This window comes from Prunus persica, chromosome G2 (assembly GCF_000346465.2).
Source record: "Prunus persica cultivar Lovell chromosome G2, Prunus_persica_NCBIv2, whole genome shotgun sequence".
NCBI classification, from domain to species: Eukaryota; Viridiplantae; Streptophyta; class Magnoliopsida; order Rosales; family Rosaceae; genus Prunus; species Prunus persica.
The window spans coordinates 4,148,206-4,175,488 of NC_034010.1; the positions used below are offsets into that span (position 1 = coordinate 4,148,206).

The window sequence follows — 27,283 nt, forward strand, 5'->3', positions numbered from 1 at the left end:
CGCATGCCTAATTGTTGAAGTACATATTGATTTGATTACCAAAAGAAGTCTGGGGGCTAGCTTAAGTGCCCCCAAAAACTACGACCCAAATCAAAAAAAAAATTCTTTTTTCTTTTTTCTTTTTGGTCCGATGACCCAAATCTCACATATGTTTCTTTCCCATTCTCATTTTTATTTCCATTTCCCTTCCGTTCCCATTTCTCCATGGTAAACACATAGACATGGCAACCAACACCTAAGATGGTAGACCACACATATATGGCAACCACAAGTCTGAATCATTCATATCCAGCTAGCCCCAAGAGGTGAATGAAAGGCTTAATTCCAGATCTATTAAATAAACAGACTAATTTCAGAAACTCGTATTATCTCATTTCTATCAGACTCAGACCACCAATCTGTGAAAAAATAACGGCCTGCGGGTTACAAAATGGGGCCAATGGGTGCTTCAATTTTAGAAGAATAATGGGAAAATATAAGGGAATAAATAAAGAAAATGTACATCGTTCCCCCACCAACTGAACTATCACAATTCTTCTAATTTTACCTAGGACCGTCCTCTCGAAAATGGACATGGTCTTGATTTGGGCGTCACAGCAAACTCTCACTCGCTTTTGCAGAAAATTGAAGTTCTATTGAGAATTAGTGAGGAAGAATGGCTCATTTTTTCTCATTTTGACCATCACTGAAAGCCAAATCAAATATCTGATTGTAGTCATCCACAAAATGAACGTCAAGACCTTCTTTTACATTAGGGGCAAGCTCATCGAAATCCCTTTTGTTAGCTAAAGGGAATATGATGGTCTTCACATCGCTCCTCCTTGCTGCTATCGTTTTCTCCTTAACCTATATTGTTGACAAAAATGTAATTTTTACAAGTTTGAGATGCAACACCATGTACTCAAACACAAAGATAACGAGACATAGAAATAAAAACCAGGCATCAATCAAAACCTACAGGACTATGCATGTCAATTGGAAATCATTTTTACAAAGCTTTCATGAAGTCAAAATCACAAACACCAAAAATACGCAAACATGGAGCTTGAAAATTCATCATGAGGAAACCAAAAGTACACCCTGAAGCATAACATCAGATGTACTGAAGTTTCCTAAATATAGAAAATAAAAGTAAATCGCGTAATTTAAGTCATAAGAAATATATAACACTTCTATTAGCAATACATGGAAACATACTCTTGCCAGACACTGGCTACATAAGATGCTTAGGTTTCCAGAGCTTTTACGTCGATTTTGCTTGAATGTGTGGCCTAGATGACAGTCTGACAACATATGCACTTCACGTTGTTAGACTGCCTCGCAAAAGAACATACCCTGGAAATGTATAGCCTGGCATATGCCATCAAATCAATACTTCATTGGCCACCTCTGATTTTTAGTTTGTTGGACAAGACTTTGTAATACAGTGTTACTATATGTATACATATACATACAAATACATACATACCTACATACATATATATATATATATACACATATGGAGAGAGAGAGAGAGAGAGAGAGTCATTTAACATACCCCACCAATTGGAAGGATCCTCCCAGTTAGTGTTACTTCCCCTGTCATTGCTAAATCCCTCTTGATAGGCTTCTTCATGGCAACGGACAACATGGATGTGATCATGGTGCAACCAGCACTAGGCCCATCCTTCGGCGTGGCCCCTGCAGGAACATGGAGATGAAGCTTGGAATTGGCAAAGAAAGTGTGGTTATCTGGATCTTTATCGAGCAATATCGCTCTGGCAACAGTGTGAGCAATTTGGGCACTTTCTTTCATAACATCTCCAAGTTGACCAGTGACATGAAGGGCTCCTTTCCCCTCTGCTTCCTCAATCTGAGTGGTTTCTATATACAAGGTGGAGCCACCCATGGCAGTCCAAGCAAGACCCATAACAACTCCAATTGGAGTCTGATCATAGATACGTTCAGCATGGAAGACAGGTTTGCCAACAAAATCAGCCAAGTTTGATGAGTCAACCAAAACTTTCTCAACTGTTTTTGTTGCTTCACCCTCCTGAATTTTCTCAGTTTCTTTTGCATCCTGTAAATATAGCTACAACAAATTTTTAGTGGGTGAACACACATAAATTCAGACATCAATACAGATGGCATGAAAACATTGAAGGGAAAGTATGTCACGAGGAAAAAGATGAGCACCAAAAAGGAAAATTTAACAAGCTTTAATATTATGTGGAACTTGCATATCATCCATGGTGTCTATATATTATTTTCCAAAAAAATGTGGCCAAAAATCATATAAACATATGTAAAATGAACTAAAAGAATCTTTCTAAACTCTCTCATCTTGGAGATCCATAAAGAATGTTAATTACCTCTCAACAAATACCTAGCTGCAAAATAAGTTTACAAAAGAGAATTATATCAACTGCATTCAAGAAATTTCTGATGCAGAGTAAATCAGTACCCAGACTTTATAGTTTGTTACATACCTTTGAATCCACGGGTTCATCAGTATCTGCAACCTGAACTTCAACAACTGCAGGTTCATCAGGGAGAGCCATCTGAATAGTGACTTCTTCTGCAGAGGTTTCAGAACTATGGTCATGATCATTGCCCTCCAATGATTCAGCTGCAGTCTGATTCTTGCTAGAAACCACTTTTTGATCCAACTTATCATCTTCTACTTGGGTTTCATCAGTATCCACAAGCTGAACTTCAACAGCAGCAGGCCTATCTGGGAGAGATTGTATTTGATCAGCAACTGCTGCTTCATCTGATGCTCCTTGTCTAACAAGTTGCAGAGCTATCTGCCACAGCATAAAACGTAGGTTAAAGCATATTACTGTTCAAGGACCCATATCATTGTTTAACAAAGCCATAAATTTGTTCAGCATTTCAGAAGTAGTTCCTTGGACCTAAGAAAACCATGTGGAAACTTTTAAATCATGTGGAAAAAATGTTTTCAAGTTTATGATGATGATCAAGATTTAGATATTTTTACAAACCTTGCGGTAGATCTTCTCTATGTGCTTTTGAAGGTTCCTAACACCTGCTTCTCGGCAATAATTTTCAATGAGAGCAAGAAGAGCTGCATCGGTCACTTCAACCTGAAAAGATAGTAATTTTAACACACTAAAGCTAACTGAAATATAGCATACAAACAAGCGTGCATGTCCACACACCTACACACAGAGACAGATACCAGTACCTGTTCAGGTTTAATTCCACAAGCTTCACGTGTGGTCTTCTCCAAATAGTCCCTAGCAATGTGCATTTTCTCATCAGTGATATATCCAGCGATTGAAATCACCTCCATTCTATCCAAGAGGGGATTAGGTATCATCTCCACAACATTTGCTGTACAAACAAAGAGAACCTACAATAAAAATTTCAAAGTATGATTCCTCAACTTAGTAATAAGGATTCAAAATAAACCATCCTTGATTCTTATTACATTTCATCCATGCTACAACTTACATGGACACTTCTCAGATGCATCATGTAAAAACTGAATGTGTGAGGAAAGAACATCAGCCCTATGGTGTTGACTACAACCAGACATCTATCACACGAAAAAATAATGTTCCAAATACAACCAATTTCTTCAACTACTTTATGATCAATTCCATGTTACAATGTTTAAACTTTAAAGTACTAGAGATATGATGCATACATTTATCTGCACTAGGTAGAGAGAGTAAAAGAATTGGGAACCCAAAACATCCCGTTTCCTTTCCATATTGTAAAGTTAAGATTATACCAATTTAACAATCATACACACATACACCAGATGGCTTGGATATGGCAACCTAATTGTTTTTAAGAAACAAAATTTATTGCATATAATAAAATAGCATTTTGCTCTGCAAAAAGTAGAATTAGCATTTTGTTAACCTTTGACAGGTCGATTGGAACATCAAGATAATGGTCTAGAAAATTAGCATTTTGCTCTGGATCAAGAAGCTCTAACAAAGCACTTGCTGGATCACCAGCATGTCCCCTTCCCAACTGAAACAAAACAACACAAATTTCAGATTAAACTATCAATAATCTATGTAAATAAGTATTTTATAAAACTACTCACTCTGGACTATAAAAAAAAAAAACCAACAAATAGGATGTGTTTCAAATACAATATGAAGAAAGCCAACCGGCCATTTATATACCTTGTCAATCTCATCAATCAGAACTAAAGGGTTGGCTGTTCCCACATTTTTAAGGCATTGTACCATCTTCCCTGGCATAGCACCAATATAGGTTCGGCGATGCCCCTGGATGTAATTTTCAAAGTTAATTGTATAAGATATAGCTGCATGATACACAGATGTTTATCAATATTTCAGAGTAAAAAGGTTTCCAAATACCTTAATTTCAGCAACATCAGACAACCCTCCTACAGAAAACCGAAAGAAGTTACGGTTCAAGGCACGTGCAATTGAACGACCAATGCTGGTTTTGCCCACTCCAGGTGGGCCAGAGAGACAGATGATTTTCCCTGCGATATATAATCAAAACATCAATAATTCGGGTGTAATGAGAACTAGCAGTCTGCAGCATTGGTTAAAACCAAAGAGAAACAAACATAAGATAAGAGCCAAGATCAGTGTCTGAAAAACAGGACCAACCCATGGCATGCAGTGAGCAATGCCCATGAATCAAGACACGCAATTACAAAAGTATCAAACTATAATGACCTTGTGAGATTCCTCTGAGTTTTCCAACTGCAATAAATTCCAATATCCTTTCCTTTACATCATTTAATCCATAATGATCTTCATCAAGAATTTTTTGCGCCCGAAGAACATCAAAGTTCTCATCACTGCATTACGATTGAGATAAGAAATATTATTATATTGAAAATTGTATAGAAATGTAAAATTGCAATAATGGGGCACATTTCTTCAATAAAATAATGCACTAACTCAACAAAATAGTACACCCCATTTTAGATTATATACTAGATATCTCCTTATTACCAAGGTTTTAATAGACGTTGCGTAGGCACGCCTTGAGGCAAGGCATTATGAATCGCTTTGACACACTTTGTTTACCATTAGGGGTACAAGAAACTGTTGTGCCGTTATGAGGCCCTGCAATGTCGGCCAAGGTGTAAAAAGGGAAGAGAGAAAGATAACTTCATGCCCTATTTTCCTTAATGTTTTTATGCAAACCCCGTCGTTTCGTCCTAGTAGCCCAAGATATTTTAAAGTGAAATAGCAAGTTTCACTTGAAATGGTAGAAAATAAATAAAGAACTACAAAACCCCTCCAAACGCTGTGTTTTGTTCCCTCTTCCATCTCAACGCCAAACCTAGCCCATACTACAGCCCCAAAATAAAGTCCTAGCCCTATATTTCCTCCAGCAAAACCATAGCTTCTCCTCCCAAGTCCTACCGATCCATGTCAACTCCCAAAACCAAATATGATAAGCCCGTAGGATTGATTATTGTATGAATGTTGTGTGAAAAAAAAAATGAATATTTTATGTGCTGTGATTGATATTATGCTTACATTACAATTAGTAGTTATGTTTAATTATTTTCTAACGTATGTGTATATATATATATATATTTACATTTTCAAAAGCCTCAACGCCTCCCCTTTTGAAACATTGCTTATTACACATTCCTCTTTGACCCTGGAATTCATAGTCATGCTAGTACCATGGTCCTCCAAAATCGTTTGCACCACATCAGTTTCTTACTACCCATATCATCCTACCCTAAAATATATAAAACTAAGGACACATTGACAAGATGAAATCCTAAAGCATTATGAAAAATAAAAATAAAAATCACGTGTGGCAACAGTGTTAATAAATGGTCATCTATTCTATCCAAACAATGCTTATAGTATAGCCTCAACAAATTATTAAAATCTTTCAGCAACTCAGTCACAGATAGGAGTTCAATATATTTGAATCTCAAAGATTGCCCCAAAATAAGATTTGAAGTATTGCAAAGACCTGTAGTTTCCCCAGGGAATTGAAGTCAACCAATCTAGGTAATTGCGTGTCACATTAAATTCACTTGAACTGGCCTCCAACAGCTGCAGTTTTGTAAGTTCTTCTTCTATAACTTGCAAAACATGAGGTGGGCAGTTTTCCCTGTTTGGTTCAAGCCTCTCCCTAAACTTTTCTGCAGAAGATCAGAAAAGTGATGCAACAATTACCTTTATGTACATGAACAATCAATATTCAGACTAATTAATGTTTGCCACATAAATGCTTAAGTCATACTTAGAACTAATGGACAGAAAACACCGAGAACATACAACCATGATGGACACAGATTACAACCAAGCTACTTACAAAATTTAGACGCTTTGCATACATACAAGTATACACACACACACACACACACACACACACACACACAAAACAAATAAAAACTAACCAGAAAGTGCCGTTTTGTCATCTGTCTCTAATCCCAGTTCCTGCATTATATCAAGCGAAATAAATTCCATAAAGGCCCAGGGTTGAAATAAAGAAACTGATACAAAGCCACCACAAAGTGAAGATTATTTAATAAACTACAGTCAGTGAAGCAGCAGTAATTCATGATATACAATAATATCTCTCGACGGTGGAGGCGAATACCTTCTTTATGGCTTTAAGCTGTTCATTCAACAAGTATCGACGCTGTTCACCACTTATCTTCTCTTCAATTGCTTTTGCAATAGACTCCTAAGTATGATCCATAAGGAAAGTTCAAAAGACAATTAAATTGTAATGGAGAACACATGCCAAGTACAAAAACAATGGCATATTGGCATTTCATACCTGAATCTTGCTGATTTCTATCTCTTTCTTTACTAATTCCAGAGTGAGTTCTAAACGTTTATACACCTGAGGAATAATGGAAGAGTTAAAAAAAAAAACATAAGAAATTTGAATATAAAGGCTTGACAAAGTTCTATTTTTAAAAATAAGTAACATAACAATTGAGCTCTCTAATTATAAGCCACTCTACTGTAATCAAGATAGAGTGATACTCACATCTAACTCTTCAAGCACTTTCTGGCATTGCAATTTGTTTGCACCAGATATTGCAGCTCCAAAATCTGCTAACCTTGGAAAATTAAAATCACCTATATGCTGCAAAAATGGAAAAAAAAGAAAAATTTATCATGAACTAAATTATATATCCAAGTGATTTCAATACACAGAGATGTATGTGAAACACTTTTTTTTCTCACTAGGCCAACTGTTATCATAAAGCTATGCATCACATGCTATAACTTCATCAACTCATTTAAAAATAGGGAAAACCAATTAGAATGGACAGAAAGTTTCACAGAAGTTGCAAGGAGAGAGATTGGTGATGAAGCAAATAAGCACACAAACAGAACAAACCTGAGTGTATGTTTGAACATGATCTCTCCAAAGGGAACTAGTCTTGAGGACATCTCTTAAGGTTGATATAACCTCAAATGATGTTGCCTTTATGACATCATCATCTTTGTTATATGGTTTATCCTGCAATATAAGTATATGGCCCAAAAATAAGAAAGAAAAATATATGTGGAACCTTCAAAAATTAATATTTTATATGGGATAAGATAAAATAAACATGCCTTCAGATGGTCAACTTTTACAGTCAGGGGATCCTCGTCAACCTGTAGAGGAACCATAACTTTTCTCAGTTTAACAATCTTTATCCCAAAAAGTTTATACTAATTTGTATTAATATACACGTAATTGAGTGTACATAAATCTTGAGGCATTCAATTCTAAAATGTCCACAAGAGCCAACTGTTTTAATCAGTTCAGGAAAAAATCTGTAAATGAATATGAGGAAGGTCATGGAAAATGGTGCCTTAAGATGGATTTTCAAGATTACTGATTATTTCCACTCACCATCTCTGTAATTCGAAGTCTTCTATGACCAATAAGGACTACTTGGTCCCCTTGGATGCTTGAAATCTGATACACGAAGATACAAGTAACTACAACATAAAAAAATTGAAAGGAAATTCTAACAGATGTATATCAAGTTAAACCACAAAACTAAAGATGCATGAAACATTAAAGCAAAGTTAGATACCTGGGCAAGCGTGCCAACTTCATGCAGACGATTGAACAACTCTTTTCCTTTCAAGTCATGTATGTTTTTATCTGTTTCAGAACCTGACACCAAACTAGGATCAGTCCCCGGTTCATCCTTGAGAAGAAATGCACCTGCATAAGGAGCTTGTCGCTTTCGACTTTCTTGTAAAGCTGCTAACAATTTAGGATCCTACACGAAAAGTAATTCACTATTTTACATTATTTAGTTTCAATCCCCTTCATATTACCTCAGAGTTATTTCTACGAGTGCATGGTCAAAGGTGGTTATTGATATGCTTAAGTAATTTAAAATTGCATAAACCTTGAAGTAACAGTAGCTAAAAAGTTGACCCAACAATGAGATAACCAAAAGAACAATCTGATTTTCACTTTACTCGAGAATCTCATGTACCTTCACATAAATTGGCATGTAGAACCCAGGAAAGAGTGGTCTATGCGGCAATGGCAAAGCTAAAACCTGCCCCATATAACAATAGCCAAAAAACAAACATGTTAGCACGATGGCTATGGAAGAAACCATCACGCAATTTATACATGGAAAAAAGCCAAGACATTTTCTTATGTTTTTTCGGAATCCGAACAGACCACTTAGCAAAACCAGATTCCAAAGCCAACCAACCGTAAGATAATCTTCGGGTCTAGGATTGGTGGACACAATGGCTGACGAAGACTTGGACTCCGCTTCAGCCTCTGCCTCGGCCCCCGCCCCCTTGAACTCAATTTCCACCACCTGATCAGACCCGTCGCTGCGGTCCGAGCAAAAAAACGCTTGGCGAGCCGAGTTAGGGGTCGGCCGAGTCAACCTAGTGAGCGAGCCGAGAACACGGAGAACCGGCGAGGCCAGCTCGGTGGGCCCGCGGCGGAGGCTGTGGAGCTGGCCATGAAGGCATGACGACGAGGAAGACGAGAGAAGCTTCAGCATTTGCTTAAGGCAGCGAATGGATTGAGACTGTCGTTAAAAATCGGAACTTCAATTTAACGAAACCGCCATTTTTGTGTCTCAAAGCCCCTCATAAACCCTTGTTTTGCTTTCAGACGAACAAAGAAGAAAGAAGAAAAGTTTTTTTTTTTTTAATTGACGGAATCAACCCTACTGTTCGGAAGTAATTACTTGATGAACCAAACGTAAGTATAAAAGGGCGCTGTCGGTAAACGTGTGGCTCCAGTTGTCCAGACTCCAGTGGACTTACAGTAAATACAGTCTGTCAATCAACTCCAAGACGACCAGACGAGAAGATCAGGTACGCTAACATTTCGTTCTATTATGCTCTGTTTGGTTTCTCGGAAAATTGAAGTAAGTTTGATTATTTCTTTGAAGAAAATAGGAATGGAACTTTGATCTTAATGTACCGTTATGTTTCCCTTGAAAGTTGTTTTCTTTGACCGTTTTCTTTGTGTGCATGGATTAAATTCTGAATGCCGATTATGTTATTGAATTTGGGTAGGTTGTTATTGTAGAATTGTATTTGGATTAGATCTCTTTGCATCATTATAGCTCGGAATAAGCATATCACACGCAGCTCAATTTGTTGAATTTGCTACTTATTTTGAGGCTTTGTGATTATTTAGCTCCGAATTAGAACATCTTAGATTTTTGCAGATGGATGCGGCGTTTTTTAATAACGTGGGGAGTGAACAACGGTCTGAGGGGGATGGGTCGGAGCACAGCTCCTTCAGAAGTGGAGTTGGAGGAGGGATGTTTGAGTATTTTGGGTGGGTGTATCATCTGGGTTTGAATAAGTTAGGGCATGAGTATTGTCACCTCCGGTTTCTCTTCATCCGGGGCAAGTATGTGGAGATGTACAAGCGTGATCCTCACGAGAACCCCGGCATTAGACCCATCCGGCGGGGTGCTGTTGGGCCTACACTGATGGTAGTGGAGCTCGGGCGCCGAAAGGTCCAGCATGGAGGCAAGGGTGGGGATATTTATGTTCTTCGGTTTTACAATCGATTGGATGAAACAAAAAAGGGAGAAATTGCTTGTGCTACGGCTGGAGAAGCCCAAAAATGGATGGAGGCATTTGATCAGGCCAAGCAACAGGCTGAGTATGAGCTTGCAAGAGGAGCTAGTGCCAGAAACAAACTGAACATGGAAGAGGAGATTGATCTTGAAGGGCATCGACCTCGAGTTAGGCACTATGCACATGGATTGAAAAGGCTTATAAAAATTGGGCAAGGCCCGGAGACGCTCTTGCGCCAATCCTCAAGCTTGGGCCCAAATAGCTCAGAGGGGTACTTTCAAACGGACTTTGGAGATGCAGTTGAGGCGTATGAGTGGAAATGCGTGAGAACAGTTAATGGTGTTAGAATATTTCAAGATGTTGCTAACACTGAGAGTGGTAAAGGTGTTATCGTCAAGGCTGTTGGTGTTATTGAAGCAACTGCAGATACTGCTTTTGAAGTGATTTTGAACACTGCTCGACATCAGAGATATGAGTGGGATACGCTGACAGGTGACTTAGAGCTGATAGATTCTTATGATGGATACTTTGATGTTGTCTATGGGACATTTGATCCTATGTATCTTTCTCGGTGGCATTCCAAGAAAGATTTTCTGTTTTCTAGGCAATGGTTCCGAGGACAAGATGGAACGTATACAATCTTGCAATTCCCAGCAATTCATAAGAAGAAGCCTAAGAGGTCTGGATATCATCGTACAAAAATAAATCCATCTAGTTGGGAGATTAGAAATTTGAACGCATCCATGGGTTCAAATACTCCACGATGTCTTGTCACACAAATGGTGGAGATACCTTCTAAGGGCTGGTGGAGATGGAAGAAAAATCACTTCTCAAACTTTGAAAAGAGTGTACCTTATGCATTGTTGTGCCAAGTGGCAGGTCTGAAGGATTATATTGGAGCAAATCCTGCACTCAAATTCAAATCTGCTGCTTCTGTTATCAAATCAAAAGTACCTGATGGTCCCGTTTCCAATGCTGAATATGAGGCTGAGGCAGTGCAGGATGAGTTTTATGATGCAATTTCAGCGGGCTCTTCATCTTCTGATGAAGAAAGTGAGAGTGATGAGCTTGACCAGAAGGATGCAAAAGTGAAACTGAAGAATGTTGCATGGGCCATCTCAAGCTTAGCTTTGAAGCGAGCTTCAATTGCAAATGCTAATAAAGAACTGGATCCCAAAGCAGCTCCTATCACAATTGACACAAAGCAGTTCCATGGTTCCTTCTGCAAAGGGAATGATGAGGCCGACACAAACTGTTGGACATCTCCAAGTGGTGTGGGATTTATGATCAGAGGAAAGACCTACCTAGAGGACAATTCGAAGGTAAAGGGAGGAGATCCACTTCTCAAGCTCATAGCAGTAGATTGGTTCAAAGTTGATAAAAGCATAGATAGGTTTGCACTGCATCCCAGGTGCCTTATTCAGTCAGAAGCTGGAAAGAAGCTTCCTTTTGTGCTAATCTTTAATCTCCAGGTTCCAGCAAAACCAAACTATAGTTTGGTACTTTACTATGCTGCTGACAGACCTCCCAATCCAAATTCTTTGTTTGCTAAGTTTGTGGATGGCAGTGACATGTTTCGCGATGCAAGATTAAAATTAATTCCAAGTATTGCTGAAGGATATTGGATGGTCAAGCGAGCTGTTGGAACAAAAGCTTGCCTACTGGGGAAAGCTGTATCCTGCAAATATCTCAGACAAGATAATTTTCTAGAAATTGATGTGGATATTGGATCCTCATCCGTGGCGAGGAGTATCATCGGACTTGTTCTTGGATATGTCACGAACATAGTGGTTGACCTTGCAATTTTGATAGAGGCAAAGGAGGAAGCAGAGTTGCCTGAGTATATTCTTGGGACTGTTCGACTCAACCGTGTGAAGCTTGAGTCTGCTGTTCATTTGGAGGTTTGAGGTTGTATTGGCATTCTTCAATCATGTTATCCACATTTGTCAGAGTTATTACTTCAACAATATTTTTTGTCCAATTTACAGCACACTGTAGAATAATAAATTGTAGTCTACGTATAGACTCTCATACATTTTCTGTTATATGTTTATAAAATGTACTTTACAATTTCCAAGTTCAGGTGTGTTAATGTTGACGTATGGACAGCATAGGCATTCTGCATGATCATCTATTGGATGGAAAGATTGATGAAGGCTACATCAAAGTGTTGTGTACATTATTTACAGTGTATAGTTAAATACGGAATGATTTTGTAAATGATGTAGAAGATACTTTGCCACTCAGTGGCTAATACTATGTTTTACAGAACATATTAAAATTCCCATGTTGGGAATTTCACACTTTGCACTACAATATATAATATCTTGGGCCATTTATACCCTGTTAAAGTTTGAGCACCAAATCAATCCTAAAATTAACTGAGTACATTTTATGATTTAAGTACACTCAAATATTGTAATTAAAATATAAAATTAACTAAGCACACTCTATTTAACTACCAAAAATACCCTTGGTACACCCTAATACAAATTCTATCACACCACACCTTAATATCAATCTTAAACCAGATTTCTATTTTAACATGAATTTATGCCATCTTTTCAAATTTTAGGTTTGTATCAAAATCTTTAATTTTGTAAGCTGATGTAGAGTAGATTTGCTAGCTCCTTCAATTTAAAGCTTGATTCTTATAAATCCTTGTGATTTTCTTTATTTATTTCTTATTTTTGGATTGAACTTATTGCCCTCCAAATATGTTCTATCATCTTATGAAAGTTTTATGAGTTCCTTTTGTTTTTTCTGGGTAAAATGAAAGTGTTTCGCACTTCTTTTACAAAGCAAGAAACCATCCATTGATTGTTTGTAAAGCTTTGTGGTCAAAACTCCAAAAGAATATTTGTCTTTTACAGATTGAAATCTTGGATGACTGTTTCGTCATCCCATGAGTAAACAGATAAATCAGATTATTACTATTATTGAAGATGTTATAACTAACAAAACTTGAAACTATAAGAATCTCAAAGCATAGGAATCGGAAGTCAACCTCAGCGGGTTTTGTTCTTTTTTGTGGCCTTGAAATGAGCATCGGTATTACAACCCACCTCCTTGCACCTTCAAACATTCAACGACACCTCATTGTGTCTCCATCAGTGCTTGCTGTGTTGTTCGTGAACACCAAGTAATACGAAAATTTCTCTACATTTGATTAGATTTGAATATAGTGAATATGGTGTACTTATTAAAATTATATGTGTTTAACAATTCAATATATCCTTTTTGGTCATTTTATATTAGGGTAAATTAACAATTCAATAAATAGTTTGGTAGTATGGTGTACTCAGTTAATTTTAGGGTTTGTTTAGTAGCACTCTTTTTATTTTATATACAAGTGATATTGAAGGGCAGAATCGAACCTAGAGCCTAAAGTGCAGGGTGAACATTCTTAACCTCTTGAACTATAAGCTCTTTGCTTTGGGTTTAGACAAAGTGCAAAAAAATTTGGAAGGACTTTCATGGAGATTTTAGAATTCTAGCATTTGGGATTTAGGGTTTATAGAAAATCAAAATTTAGTCATTCTATTAATGACACAATTTAAAGCATAAAATCATCAAAATGAAATAGAAATAAAAGTTTAGAAAAACTAGAACACGGTCTAGTCTAGAACTTCGTTCTATCTATTTAAGACAAAATTGCTCCTCACTCGTGCTTCAAGGTTCCAATGGCAAATGTCTCCCATGATACAATAGCCTCCTTATGTAGTGGGCTTCTCTATTTATAGATGATGAAGAGACATTCCCCAAAGTATGTGACTTAATTTGAAGAGGCAAGTAATGCATCTCTTCACTTAAAAGATGTATTGTTTCAAACTTGGATAGTCACACCTTTTTTATTTTAATTTCTATTTTATAACAGAAAGCAGGATGGTCAACCAAATCATAACTCATCCTTTATAATTTGGGCTCGGGTTTTAGTTTGGGTTTCATCGAAAAAAAATGTTAATCCAATCAAATTCATCATGAATTCGGGTTAATTTGGACTAGGTCTAGGCTGCCCAATTTTATGGGGTTGATTCTAACTCCATATTGACATATTTTACAATATTTACCATAACTTGTTTTGTAAATATTTTTGTTTTAAAAAATTGATAATAATCTACTACAATGACAAATGAAATTATGTATACAAAACTTAAGGGCTTGTTCAGTTAAGTTTTAAGGAGTTGTTTTCATTTTCATAGAAAAAAACACAGCAAGAACCTGTTCGGTGAGCCAAAAGCAGAAAACACTGAGAATGTTTTCATAAAATGAAAACAAGTTCACGTGTACTTGTAGAAAACAGACAAAAGATGTTTTCATTCTCATGAGAAACGCTCAAAACAAGGGAGGTTGAAAAAGAATAGTTGCCGTTGCTCACTATCGTCAATCTCTCGCTCAATCTTCTCTCCCCATCTAACCAAAAAATAAAAATCTTCTCTCCCCCTTTCTCGACCCAACAACCATTACAGGCCAATCAAACCAGAATCACCACAACAGACTAGCCACCTGCTAATCGCACCACCACCCAGTCGAACCCAATCAACCCTACCATCAATACTACCACCCACTCAGGAAATTGCCAGAGAGAGAGAGAGAGAGAGAGAGAGAGAGAGAGAGAGAGAGAGAAATATCAGGCCTTGGATGGGAAGGAAGAAGAAAAGAGAACGGAGAGAAGAGGAAGAAAGAAAGGAAGATGAAAAAAAAGAAAAAGAAAGGACAATGCACATAATGCCCTTCTTTTTTAGAACCTCAAGATAAATGTGATGTTTTGTACATGCTTTGGTTGTTAAATTTATTTAATTTTAATTTTCATGTACATCAGTCATTTTGTATTCCAATATAGATAGGAAAAGTGGAGCGTCATGGGCTTACAAATAGAGTTTGTGGTGGTTTGGTTCAGCGTGTTAATACAACAAATGATGATAATAAGGTAAACTTTTTTTTACTTTTCAGCCAGTACAACATTAAAAATTATGTTTCTATAATTTATTTAAATCTTTATTTAAGAGTATGTAACCTTCCTATTGCATATGATTGTACATGAAAATAGTGTATTTGACAAAATCTCATACCAGGATGCAGAGTGTAATAGGCATGTTTCAGTTGTCTCTTCGGGTTGGAGTTATTCAATTATAATGAACAACAGTGATCTTGGTCTTCTAATTTTGAAAGAATGGAAAAAAGAGAAAACAGAGCAGTGAGTATTGTTTTATTGGAGAAATATTTACTTTACCTACCTATAAGTTAATGATGACAAGTGACAAATATAGGTGGCCTAAAAATCGTGCACTTGAGCAGCTCAGACATGCAAATGTTCGTCATATCATTTGGACCTACATAACAGTTTGTTGGATTAGGTATTGTTTTTATTTAAAATTAGAAAGAAAAAAAATCATAACCTTTATGATGATACTCTAATTTTGAAACAACATTTTTCTTTTTGTATAGGAGAAAACTTAATCAAAGACATAAAGACTTTCTACGCCAGGTACTTTATATCACTTTAGCATCTCAAGTGAATGAGTTTACACTTTAATTTATTTTTGTACTCATTTTTGTACTAGTTTTACAAACACCGTACCCGTTGCTATGTGGAGAAATTAGAGCACAAAATTAAGGTAGCAAATCATGAAACTGTTCCGTTAATCCTCTACCAATTTCTTATTCATTGTTTTATTGTTAAACTTGGCTTCTTATATAGAAACGAAAGGATTTTCCCTTTGTCTCTTGACTTTTGAAATTGGCGCTATTTTTGGTACATTTTTCTTCCAATAATTGGAGTAGGCATGTAGCGAAGAATAAACTATCAAAGTGAAGGTGAGTATACGTGTTCCCAAATTATTTCAATTAAAAATTTAAAGGGGAGTGTTTAAACTTGGTCTCATCTCATGTTATTTATGTATAGATTGACAATGAAAAAGTGAAAGATCATTTAGAGAAGAACGGGTGGCACAAGTGGTCTTGATCATTGCATATCTTCTTCCTATGTGCATGTTATGTAAATATTTATGTCCAGAATCTAATCACGCGATGTTCTGTAGAATGATAATATTATGTTACTTCAATTATTTGAGATTTTCCTATTAATATTGGATTTGCTTTGGATAATATTAACGTGTTGGTCATTAATTGAATAAGAATCCCCCTAGCTCTTAAAGTTCATTAGAGTAGTCTCCCTGCAGACGCTTCAGCGCTTGTGAGAGGCTTTTTTTTAATCACGCGCTACGCGCGACTTACAAGGTTACGCAAATATTTTTTGGCAATTGTATTTATATAGATGTCCGTTTAAACAATTTCATATTTTAATCGAGCGCATGTGATAAATCGTCGTCTTAGAAGTTTTCCTTTGTCGCCCGTATTTTTCTAGAAGTCCATTTTAGCAGTTTCTTTTTTCTTTTATAGCGTGTAAACTGTTAAGATGACGTCTAGAAAAATACGGGCGATGAAGGAAAATTTTTAATACGATGATTTATCACATGCGTGCGATTAAAATATGAAACTGTTGAAACGGACATCTATATAAATGCAATTGTGAAAAAATATTTACGAAACTTTGTAAGTCGAGCGTAGCGGGCGTGATTAAAAAAAAGCCATTCGCAAAGAGGCAACGATTATCAACCATCACAGTCAATTATCATAGCTCATGTGACTGTGATGATGGTGGTCTTTTTAGAACATAAATTAGCAAAAATACACTTGAAAAATAACTCACATATTATTATTATCAAATTGTACTACCATATACATTTTCATTGTCTTTGTTTTCTGAATCTATTTTCTAATTAATATACCAGACGCATTTTCAAATCCTGAAAATGCAAATTCGTTTTCTTGTTTTCATTCTCTAAAAATATTCTAAGAAAATATTATCCGAAAACGTTACCGAACAAGCCCTAAAAGTCCAATTCAAAAACATTGAAAACACAAATGGACAACCACTTAAAACAACATTGCTAGTAGCAACAGCCCAATACACATTCACAGATTCTTATTCCTTCTATAAAGTGAATTAAATATGTGTAGAATGTGCATATATCCATATAAATATAATATATTAGAAATTGGGTTGAATTGAACTTAAGACCTTGAATGCAGAGATAACTACTTTTAACCACTTAAGTTACAAGTTTCTTGTGGATTAAAATCAGATTGAATTCGAGTGAGTTTTTATTTGCCCGAGCAAATTTTTACCTAATTTTAATCCGCCCAATCGGGTTAAAAGTTGGTTGACCCGACCCAGTTCCACCCTCAGTGTCGGCAAAAGAAGGAAGGCCCGTGACAATGCGACATACTCAAAAGGAAAGAAGAAAAAGAAGGGCCTCTGCAATTCCTGCAGAAGTTGGTGGTATTTAATTTCTTATGATTTTGGCTTTTACCTTAATTTACTACAGTGCTGTGTTGTTTACCCTACACTGGACCACCCCTCCCAACACTTTGGCATTTACCTTCAATTTCAGAGCTAGGGAATTCTGTACTGCTTTTTTTTTTTTTTTTTCTTGTTTAAATTTCTGCACACACTTTTCCCAATTCTCCTGGAAATTGTTGCTCTAGGTAGTCTTTGTCCTTCTTTCTGGAAATAAAGAACAAGTTTTAAAAAATATATATTAAAAACAAAATAGCTGCAAAAGAAAATAAGGAAAAAGGTGACTTTTTGTCCCTTTTTTTGTTTGGTTATTGTTTGTTTTACGGGGTTTTATATGTTTTGTAAATTCTTCTCCCTCATTGAGAACATGGTTGTTTCTTATACTTGAAAAAAAAAACAGAAAATAGAGGAAAGAACATGTAATTATAATAAGTTTTGCCTCAATATGCTAACTTTCTTTCAAAACATCACACGTTGTTAGTCACTTATTGGTAGTGCATTACAGAAAGGAAAGAAGTAACCATAGTTTGATGGTCAGTCCTGGTTGGATCAAACTATCTCTTTACCATTTAATTAATAATCAATTATTATTAAATGAGTTTATAATTTTTCCTTTGCCAAGTGATAGAATCATGAATTAATCCACAAGAAGAAAACTTGCATAAAATGGGATAGCACTGTTTTGCTATCTTTAATCAATCACAAATTAACATATGAAAAAGTTATTATGCGTGGTTGTTCACCCGTTTTCGTGTTTAACTCCTGATGTGGAAGGGCGAAGTTCCCCACTGGCTTGGAGACCACTTGTTGGTCGGCAAGTCAGCTTTCTTTGGTGTGCGAGCGTGCCACTGCTAGCAATGTAAATTCTAGCAGACTTATTTTTAGAGTGGATAACTTGCGCCTCAAGTTACTGACTTCTAAAACAAACGATTGTGAATTTGGGTGAGGAATATCTCCCAAGTAAGTTCTTTTCTTGCCTCAGACTGGTGAGGACTTTCACAATTTATCTCAGTATCAAAAATGGTTGTTCTGGCCAGAATAGATAAATAAAGTACTGTTTCAGGCAGAACTGCCTTTTACAAAATTAAGAAGGGAGAAATCAACTCTAGAAAGGCAAAAGGATGGCTGGAATCCCATTTCTGCCTGGGTAGAAACTTCTGATCCGGGCTGGACTGGGTATGTCTATGCTGGACTGTACTGTCAACAACTTTAGCTGCTTGGCTTCAGCTGTAAATCGATACCAAAGTTCGATTTTGGCAGAGCTTCAATCTACTTCAAGCCTTGGGAGGCTCTTAAGCGGGCAGAACTGTGACTTCTTCAGTCTGAAGGGACAGAAGTGGCTATTCTCGAGGATTTAGCAAGCTGGAACCATGCTGTAAAATTTGTTGAGGTTTTCATAGTTGTGAAAACTCAGACCATGTTTGTCTTGGCTTTTGCTGAACCAAATTTGTAACGAGGGATCTCGTTCTAGGAAATTTGTTTTCTAAGTCTGAACCTTGGAATTCTGATTTAAGGTTGGTTTCTCTTGGAATTCAAGTGAGCTCTTGGCTGTTTTTCCTGCTGTTGTTTTTTTGGTTGATGAGTTGAGTGTCCTTTTTTCCTTTGCCTACTTTCGTTTTTTATAAGAGATCTTCCTGGGGAGGTGATTTTTAATCCTAAATAATGGGCGGCAAAAAGATCTCTTATAACATAAAGTAAGAAGGATTTCTTATCAATCAAGGCAGATAGGTTCTGAGCAGTCACCTCCTAAAGCAGTCCCTTCCCTGGTTTCCTGGGTGGCAGTCTTCTAATTAAAACCACCGCCACTATCTGTGTAGGCTTTCTATGGCGGTTTGCCCTTTTCTTTTGTATTTTCTGAATGGTTCCCTGTTTCCCGTTCTGATTTAGAAAGTGTGATCCGTGAATCACTTGGGGGGGGTGGTGCATTGATTTGGAGCAAGATCTTGAACATAGATGGTTTTTTGATCTTCAATTTGGCAGTGTTTCAGAGACGTCCCTTTCATATTTTTAAATTTCAGTTGGTATTGCTGACTTTTCTAAAGCTGAGGCAATCACGTGGGTATGTTTTTGGTCCCTTGGGTCTGAACCTAATCAATAATTCATGGGCTGATCTTTTGAAGCCTATCTTGTCAGTTTCCTCTTTGGGCCTTTCTTTGGGCTGAAGCTTTGTTTTCAACATTCTTGGTGTGAAGCCCAATCTGTCTGGATCTTATTTTTATTTTTCTCAAGTCTTTGGGCTGGGCAGGCAATTTCATCATGGGCTTGTCTCTTGGTTTTGGGTGTGCCGAATTTGGGCCCAAACAGTGGTATGTCATGACCGGACAGAATAGCAAAATAGTACTATTCTTGTTTTACACAAATGTTTCATGATTCACGAGAACTAAAACCATACATAATGATTTCTAGACAATCCGAGAAAAGGATTTGGATAAGCAATACAAGGACCCTTTATCTCTGAAAGGGAGTCCAATGTGTTTAAAATTAACCCATATCACATCAACTTTTTCTTTAAACATAGATGACATCTTTTTAGAGCATCTTCAAAGGAAGATGTCAAATACCAACCCTTTTTAAAATATTTATAAATTAATTATAAAATGCACACACACATATGTATATATTTAAAAACAATCCATCTCCACGTTGGTTAGACTTATGATGAAAATATTTTTTTTTAAGGAATTTTGTTCGAGCACAATTTTTATTTTATTTAAGAAACTACAATTAGAGAGATATATGTATAAACAAAAATTGAATGTGAATAGAAGGAAAAAAGGCTGAAAAGGACATTTTAAAAAAATCACCATAATGAAGTGAAGTGACATGAAGAAAGAAGAAGAAAAGAGAAAAACAACAAATGAAACCAAACGAAGTGAAGTGACATGAAGGAAAAAAAAAAAAAAAAATAGGGAAAAGTATTAAACAAAAAGAAAAAGCAAAAACATGATATGCCAAGAAGGAAAATTCAAATAATCACATACCGTATCAAAAATCAAAAAATCAATTGACATCTCCAGCATCTTACGTTAAATTTGACAGCAGAGGTTTCAGATGCTTTTTCACATAAATGTAGCATTTCAGTTGTAGTAAATTTCGGTTAGGTTTTTTACGCGTTAAATATGCCACATAAGATTTAGCATCTTTTTTTGATTTACGGGAAATGGGGTCCTGAATTTGTGATATCCTTCTTATTATCAAAATGCTCTTATGCTCTTAAGAGTATTTGTTCTTACACTCGAAGTCCTAAATGTCTCTTTTGAATACGTTACCAAACTGCATTATTCGAAGAGTTATTTTGGCGCTTGAGCATGACGACAAGTCTGGTCAATAAGAAACCTCGGCCACAAGTTATAATTTGGAATCATAGAGATAAAAACAGGATGAACCCATACCCCAAGTTAGAATTTGGATTGGGTTTGATAAGGAAATAGACAAAAAAAATCACATGCAATTGCCTTACATGAATGTTATATATGAGCAAATAGACAAAAATCAAACATTTATTGGTTGACTCTTATCATAGCTGAGCTTGAGCTTGACTACACATTAATGTGAAATGTTTTTATTTGATAATATCCCTGGCAAGTCTGAGAATTTAATGTGAATGTGGGGGAAAAAAGGAAATCAGCAATGTGACAGAAACTCCCGTCACCCAAACTTGCCATAAAGCTTTTTTGCTTTTCACCTTTCCCATTATAGAATGGGAAAATTCTGACAGAGAAAAAAAATACTATAATGGGAAACTAGGATAAACGGCTATTTTTCCTGTAAATTATATAGAACTGAGGAATCTATCATTCACTCTCATATTCCTAACAATTCGATCTAATATACCGTTACATAAAGTCAAGTGTTCTTGACTCACTTTTCAGGATCTCCTCGTTATTTCACGTCATATTTTTTTTATAAAAAGTGACTCTAAACGTCAATAAAAAAGCATGAGACGAGCTTTTAAACTCAAATATTTTTTATGTTTGAACACTCACAAACATGAAAATATCCGAATTTTTTATATCACTAGACGAAAAACTAGTCAATTAGCTACATGTATGAAGTGTAAATTCTCGTTCTAAGTCTTTGCCATTAGACCTTAAACTCAATGATATACAGTCCAATAGAAAAATTGGCATCCCATGCTAACATGCATATACATTTGCCAATATAAAGTGGGTTACTTAGAAAATCTAGATTTGAATTAAAATAATATGGCCCTACACATTATTTTACCCTTTGTCAACATCATGGAATTTTACATAGCGTAAAGCTGACAGATCTTAATCTGGCTTAGCAACTTGGGCATTACAGTAAACTAGTATTTAATCACACTTACAGGGGTATGGGGTAGATTCCTTTAGATTCCACAGCATGTTCCTAGTGGAAGCTTTGCCACACTAGTTAATATAATAATACTAGTATTATTGGAAACGACCCTCTGATCTGCACCAATACTATATATACACGTGGTTGTGATCCCGATCGTCCAGATACCTAACTTTTTTTTCTTTTCTTTTTGGGTTCAGAAAATACCTTATTATAGCCTCCTTCTAAATACTCTTCATTTCTGCATATCATAGTTCGACATATGTATAAAAATAATTCATCGAAAATATAAAAGGAAAAATTCATACATACATATACTGACATTTTACATAAATATAGAAGTTCGTACTTATAAGGAAAGAAGAAAAGTATTTTTGTTTGTGATATTTGTGTTTCAATTCAAGAAAGTACCCAAAAATAATATTTGTCATGTTGAAGAAGCACATCTTGTGTGTGCCAGAGGACATCCAGATTTGCGTGCTCATTCTTCAAATCTTCAGATCACGTGTGATGTTATTTTAAGAGACAACATGTGACCGAAGACATAATAATATATTAAGAAAACATTTTTCATCAAATGACAAAGCAATTGATTTAGTATTCTGTCGGTGTGTTTTTGTTTTTGTGACCCACTCCGTTTTGTAGCTCATGATCAAAACCATTTAGTTTGTAAGCATCAACTCGATGATATCTTCGGATTTGAACATTTGATTTCTTTTAACAATGTAAAGTAGACGGTTCGAATTATTGAATTATAATACGGAGTACATGCGAGTACAACTAATTATCCATATCTCTAAGTTGTGTTTAACAAAGGCATGACGCTCATGAGAGTGTATTAGTCAACCCTCCACTACACCTAAAACTTACCATCCTTCCCTACCAATTGTAGTAATTCAAATTATAATAATTAACCCCCTTAGTGCATGAGAAAGACTTTCCCGACTAATAACGTTATGATATGCATTATGTTGTATAGCATTATCGACATAGAATAATATAATAATATTATCCTCATTACAATTAAATTTTTCTGCTAGTGCACACCGTATCGAAATATCACCTATAAATGTGTAGTGTTTTTATTACTTACTATATAAAGCTATATTTCGGGCTCCAAAGCACGTGGGGGTCAGAATTCAGCTCATCACACTAGACTAGACATAATGAAAGTGACTCTTTGTGGCGTGCACCAAAATCCAATGGGGTTGTGGCCATGCCACAAAAGTGAAATAAATAATTATGCAATGTATAGTATGGTCATTGGCATTGGAAAAGATAGCATCAAGATACATTATTAACCGTGAATGTCAAATGGCATGAGGAAGGATTTCTATATAAGCAGAGGTAGGACAACTCCGGTAGGCAGGCTTTGTGTCGACTCAGCAATTTACACTTGTATTTGCCCGATCAATCGTTATAAAATACCGACTTAGACATCGGAGACTCTTTATTACTATATTCTCAAGAGTTCTTCAGCTCGTGTACTTTTTTTAAATCTCAAGCTGGGTGGTTCGTGAGCAATCTTTTGTAAACATTAATGTAAATTTGTGGCTATTAGAGTAGGAAAGGGTCACTGTTTTGGTGCCGTGGCATTGAAATGACATCCGTGACTTTTGGCCCTTTTTTGGCAGTGCAATCATCAAAAATGGTCCTTATACTTGTTTGGGGACAATTGCCATTTTCATTATTCTTTTACCAATATCTGTAGGATTTTCTGAATGGTTTGGGAGTGATTAGTATCTAAGCACTTCCTTGAACATCACACAAATTCCTCAAAATTTAACCACACATATATAAGATATAATTCTCTCAGTCTCTCTAACCAAATGGGATAAAATTAGAGCAGGGAGAAGTAAGAGCAGAGTAAAAGATTTGAATATCAGAACAAAGACATAAGAGGAGGGCCAGGCTACAAAAGAAAATGGAGTACAGTCTGTTTTACCAAACTACTCCACTAACCCATTCTACATTACAGTATGTATGCCACCCACTAGACATACCATGACTTATCTCCCCTTTCCTCCATTCTAGCAACTCAAAACTCTCTCTCTCTCTCTCTCTCTCTCTCTCTCCTTTTCCAAGGAAAAAATATCCTTTCCTATAAAATAAAATTTTAAAATGAAATAGAAAAAGGAAAACCCACAAAAGAACTGTGCCAAACTATATATATATATACTCTCTCCTACACACTAAATCATCACACACTTCTACCCTCATAGCCATGGCAACCCTATCCTTTGTTGCCTTCTCACTATGCCTCCTCTTTTTCTCCATAGCCCAAGGCCTTAGCAACAACCCCCAATGTAGTGAGGCCAAAGACCAGGGCTCTAACCTCCAAGTCTTCCATGTCTACAGCCCATGCTCTCCTTTCAGACCCACCAAGCCAATGTCATGGGAGGAGAGTGTGCTCCAAATGCAGGCCAAGGACCAGGCCAGGCTCCAGTTCTTGTCCAGCCTCGTGGCCAGGAAATCGGTTGTTCCGATTGCCTCCGGCAGGCAGATCATTCAGAGCCCTACGTACATTGTGAGGGCCAAGATTGGCACCCCACCTCAGACCTTGCTCATGGCTGTCGATACTAGCAATGATGCTGCTTGGGTCCCATGTAACGGCTGCGTTGGCTGCGGTTCCAATGTCTTTAATTCTGCCAAATCCACAACCTACAAGACCCTCGGTTGCCAAACTGCTCAGTGCAAGCAGGTAAATCATATTTTGTTATTTTCTAATTACTTTAAATTAAAGAACCTTCTCTTTAAAGTGTAAGTAGACAATTTGACATATTATGTTCGACAATTAAAATGTAAATATGAACCGTTCATCAAGTGACAATTTACTTCAATATGTGACTTATAGTAATAGCTAGACAACGTAACATCTTAAATATGTGTCAAGTTTTCCTTTTTAGGTATGGTTCAGCTAAGCATATCTAGTATCTATTTTAATTATGCTTCACAAAAACTAGATCTATCACATGGTTTAATAATGAATCAGATCTCTTAAAGTAGATCCTCTTTTATAAATCTATTTTAATGGGTTAATTATATGTCTACTTTATCAAAATGGGGCAAACACTAACATGCATGTGAACCCTTCAGGTACCCAACCCCACCTGCTTAGGCAGCACCTGCAGCTTCAACACCAGCTACGGCAGCTCCACCCTAGCCGCAAACCTCTCACAAGAAACCTTCACCCTAGCCACCGACGCCGTCCCCGGGTACACCTTTGGTTGCCTCCAGAAGACCACTGGCAGCTCCGTGCCGCCGCAGGGTCTTCTGGGTCTGGGCCGGGGCCCATTGTCCCTTCTATCTCAGACCCAAAACCTCTACCAATCTACATTCTCATACTGCCTACCTAGCTTCAAGTCCCTAAACTTTTCTGGGTCATTGAGGCTTGGACCTGTTGGGCAACCCATAAGGATCAAGTACACCCCACTGCTCAAGAACCCTAGAAGATCATCACTCTACTATGTGAACTTAAATGCAATTAGGGTTGGTAGGAGAATTGTGGATATCCCTCCTGCTGCCTTGGCTTTCAATCCCACAACCGGTGCAGGGACCATCATTGATTCAGGTAACACTTTAAAATTTTGTTCTTATAAGAATTTTGGTCATGAACGCTATTTTGGGCCATTGCTGAGAATGTGGTCTAGTCACGGAGTTGATATTTAAATGTACATTTTCTGTGATCATGTGACTAGCCCACATGTCTACAGGACCCCTCTTGGACTTGGATTTGGTTTTAACCCTAGAGACAAAACTTCCCTTGCTCAAATTATAATTGTCCTATTGTTATGCCGTGTCTCTCGGTTGGTTTCATTTTTGTGAAAATTTGATTGGCCTAGTTAGTGTATTTTAATTTTATAAGATAGATATGTTTAACTTTTTAAAGTGGCCATACATGATTAGAAACACTTTTAAGTCAAAAAGCTTGTGATTTAATCATGCATTTGCCACTGATTAGTTATAATAGTATAGACCCAAAATTCGAGATCCCTATGTGAACATGATTTTTTCTTTATAGTCGAGTGGTAAAGCATTTATCTCACTTTTGTAATACAAACTTTTTATAACTAAAGTTTCTTTTTTCTCTCTAATCAGGAACCGTATTCACCCGGCTAGTGGAACCGGCCTACGTAGCAGTACGAAACGAGTTCCGCAGGCGGGTCGGTAAATACCCGTTTCAAACCCTAGGCGGGTTCGACACCTGCTACTCCGTGCCCTTTGTTGTACCTACCATAACGTTCATGTTCTCAGGCATGAACGTGACACTGCCTGAAGACAACATTGTAATCCACAGCACAGCTGGGAGCATCACATGTCTAGCCATGGCAGCGGCACCAGACAACGTGAACTCTGTGCTCAATGTGATTGCCAATATGCAGCAGCAGAACCACAGGGTACTCATTGATGTGCCCAATTCAAGGCTTGGGGTGGCCCGTGAGCGCTGCACTTAAATCCTTTGTTTGGTTCCCAAGTCCCATGACCATGTTTGGTAAACTAGGGTTAGCTTAGTACCTGTACTATTTTGTTGTTTTTACTTTGGATTGGGGTTGTGGCTTTGTTGGGGTATTTTGGCCTGTATGTCAGAGTTTTAAATTAATTGCTGACTGACTGTGAAGGTCTTCTCTAAAAGTGATCTGTAGCAAAAGTCCAGATTTCAAGTGATTTGTAGCTTTGTACCGACATATATCACGAGAAAGGGATCTGTAGCTTTGTGTCCTTTCTCATTTGTGATTGAGATTTGTTAGATAGGCGGTCGTACAATGTCACGGGTTATTTTGCAAAAGGCTTGCAAGAACCCTGTATCCAAGGGTTTTGATTTCAATAAATTTCAGTAATAATTTTTCTGTTGTTTGAGCTTTGATTAAATAGTTCAGATTTGCTTATAAGGAAACTATTTTGCTTCACTTTTTTTATATAAAAATCTTACATGGAAAAGGAGTCCAATCATTAACATATCTAATCCGATTCAGGACTCATTTCACTACATATACTCTCACTTAAGCTGACTACAAAGGACTTAATTGTTTTTGCATCACTCTACATTTTACATGTTTCAATTGCTATATGCATAGATAGGGCAGGTCAAAAAACCCGTAATTAAGTAAGGCGTTGATTAACCACTCTTAGAGACAAGTTGGTTCGAGCTAATGCATTCCTTAGGTTGGAAAAAGCCCGTAATTAAGTATGGCGTTGACTAACCACTCTCAGAGACAAGTTGGTTCGAGCTGACCTATTCCTTAGGCTGGAAAAAGTCTGTAATTAAGTAGGGCGTTGACTAACCACTCTCAAAGACAAGTTAGTCCGAGCTGACCCATTTTACAGGCTTAACAATGAGTAATCTCCTTAGCTAGGTAAGTTGATACATCAGATATTACGCAAAGCTTTAGCCCATTGGAGTTTCCAATAGGGTTTCCACCTAGGGATCTAGGCTAGCGTAGGTCAATGCTATAAACTAATAGAGTGCGTAGGAGATGATATAACACTATAGATTTAACGTGGTTGTACCGTTATATTAAGTGCCAGTTTGGCATTACTTATTTGAGGTGATAAGTGATTTTAAAACAAATTTGGGAAGTCCAGCCCGTTTGGT

General features: G+C 36.9%; 3 protein-coding genes across 7 annotated transcripts; 2 read left to right on the forward strand and 1 right to left on the reverse strand.

Moving 5' to 3' along the window:
- On the reverse strand, positions 259 to 9,145 carry LOC18784770 (lon protease homolog, mitochondrial). 4 transcript variants are annotated; one of them, XM_020556574.1, is made up of 20 exons: positions 8,666 to 9,143; positions 8,438 to 8,503; positions 8,024 to 8,215; positions 7,837 to 7,902; positions 7,554 to 7,595; positions 7,333 to 7,455; positions 6,976 to 7,074; positions 6,760 to 6,825; positions 6,577 to 6,663; positions 6,374 to 6,413; positions 5,944 to 6,115; positions 4,674 to 4,798; positions 4,344 to 4,474; positions 4,146 to 4,250; positions 3,874 to 3,987; positions 3,188 to 3,355; positions 2,985 to 3,086; positions 2,469 to 2,786; positions 1,538 to 2,071; positions 259 to 846 (listed from the first exon to the last, which is right to left on the reverse strand). In XM_020556574.1, exons 1-20 carry the CDS (start codon positions 8,966 to 8,968, stop codon positions 661 to 663), a joined length of 3,039 nt encoding a protein of 1,012 aa, XP_020412163.1. In that variant the 5' UTR covers positions 8,969 to 9,143; the 3' UTR covers positions 259 to 660. The 4 variants fall into 4 exon arrangements, with proteins under 4 accessions (XP_020412163.1, XP_020412164.1, XP_020412166.1 ...); XM_020556575.1 differs by having other exon boundaries at positions 1,538 to 2,059; positions 8,666 to 9,080; XM_020556577.1 differs by having other exon boundaries at positions 8,632 to 8,750.
- On the forward strand, positions 9,198 to 12,351 carry LOC109947116 (protein ENHANCED DISEASE RESISTANCE 2-like). 2 transcript variants are annotated; one of them, XM_020556578.1, is made up of 3 exons: positions 9,287 to 9,340; positions 9,647 to 11,915; positions 12,091 to 12,351. In XM_020556578.1, the coding sequence occupies exons 1-2, from the start codon at positions 9,311 to 9,313 to the stop codon at positions 11,912 to 11,914; spliced, it is 2,298 nt and encodes a 765-aa protein (XP_020412167.1). In that variant the 5' UTR covers positions 9,287 to 9,310; the 3' UTR covers position 11,915; positions 12,091 to 12,351. The 2 variants fall into 2 exon arrangements, with proteins under 2 accessions (XP_020412168.1, XP_020412167.1); XM_020556579.1 differs by having other exon boundaries at positions 9,198 to 9,287; positions 9,647 to 12,323.
- LOC18786829 (aspartyl protease AED3) lies at positions 23,656 to 26,547 on the forward strand. The gene is made up of 3 exons (XM_007217965.2): positions 23,656 to 24,391; positions 24,787 to 25,261; positions 25,789 to 26,547. Exons 1-3 carry the CDS (start codon positions 23,915 to 23,917, stop codon positions 26,142 to 26,144), a joined length of 1,308 nt encoding a protein of 435 aa, XP_007218027.1. The 5' UTR covers positions 23,656 to 23,914; the 3' UTR covers positions 26,145 to 26,547.

What these genes read in the sequence shown, in the direction of transcription:
- LOC18786829 (XM_007217965.2), top strand. Translation starts at nt 23,915, where the DNA reads ATGGCAACCCTATCCTTTGTTGCCTTCTCACTATGCCTCCTCTTTTTC. An exon ending in AAACTGCTCAGTGCAAGCAG is followed by an intron (nt 24,392 to 24,786) that starts GTAAATCATATT and finishes TGAACCCTTCAG; the next exon opens with GTACCCAACCCCACCTGCTT. An exon ending in AGGGACCATCATTGATTCAG is followed by an intron (nt 25,262 to 25,788) that starts GTAACACTTTAA and finishes CTCTCTAATCAG; the next exon opens with GAACCGTATTCACCCGGCTA.
- LOC18784770 (XM_020556574.1), bottom strand. Translation starts at nt 8,968, where the DNA reads ATGCTGAAGCTTCTCTCGTCTTCCTCGTCGTCATGCCTTCATGGCCAG. An exon ending in ATGAACCCGTGGATTCAAAG is followed by an intron (nt 2,072 to 2,468) that starts GTATGTAACAAA and finishes AATTTGTTGTAG; the next exon opens with CTATATTTACAGGATGCAAA. An exon ending in GGATCCTTCCAATTGGTGGG is followed by an intron (nt 847 to 1,537) that starts GTATGTTAAATG and finishes TCAACAATATAG; the next exon opens with GTTAAGGAGAAAACGATAGC.
- LOC109947116 (XM_020556578.1), top strand. Translation starts at nt 9,311, where the DNA reads ATGCTCTGTTTGGTTTCTCGGAAAATTGAA. An exon ending in TGGTTTCTCGGAAAATTGAA is followed by an intron (nt 9,341 to 9,646) that starts GTAAGTTTGATT and finishes AGATTTTTGCAG; the next exon opens with ATGGATGCGGCGTTTTTTAA.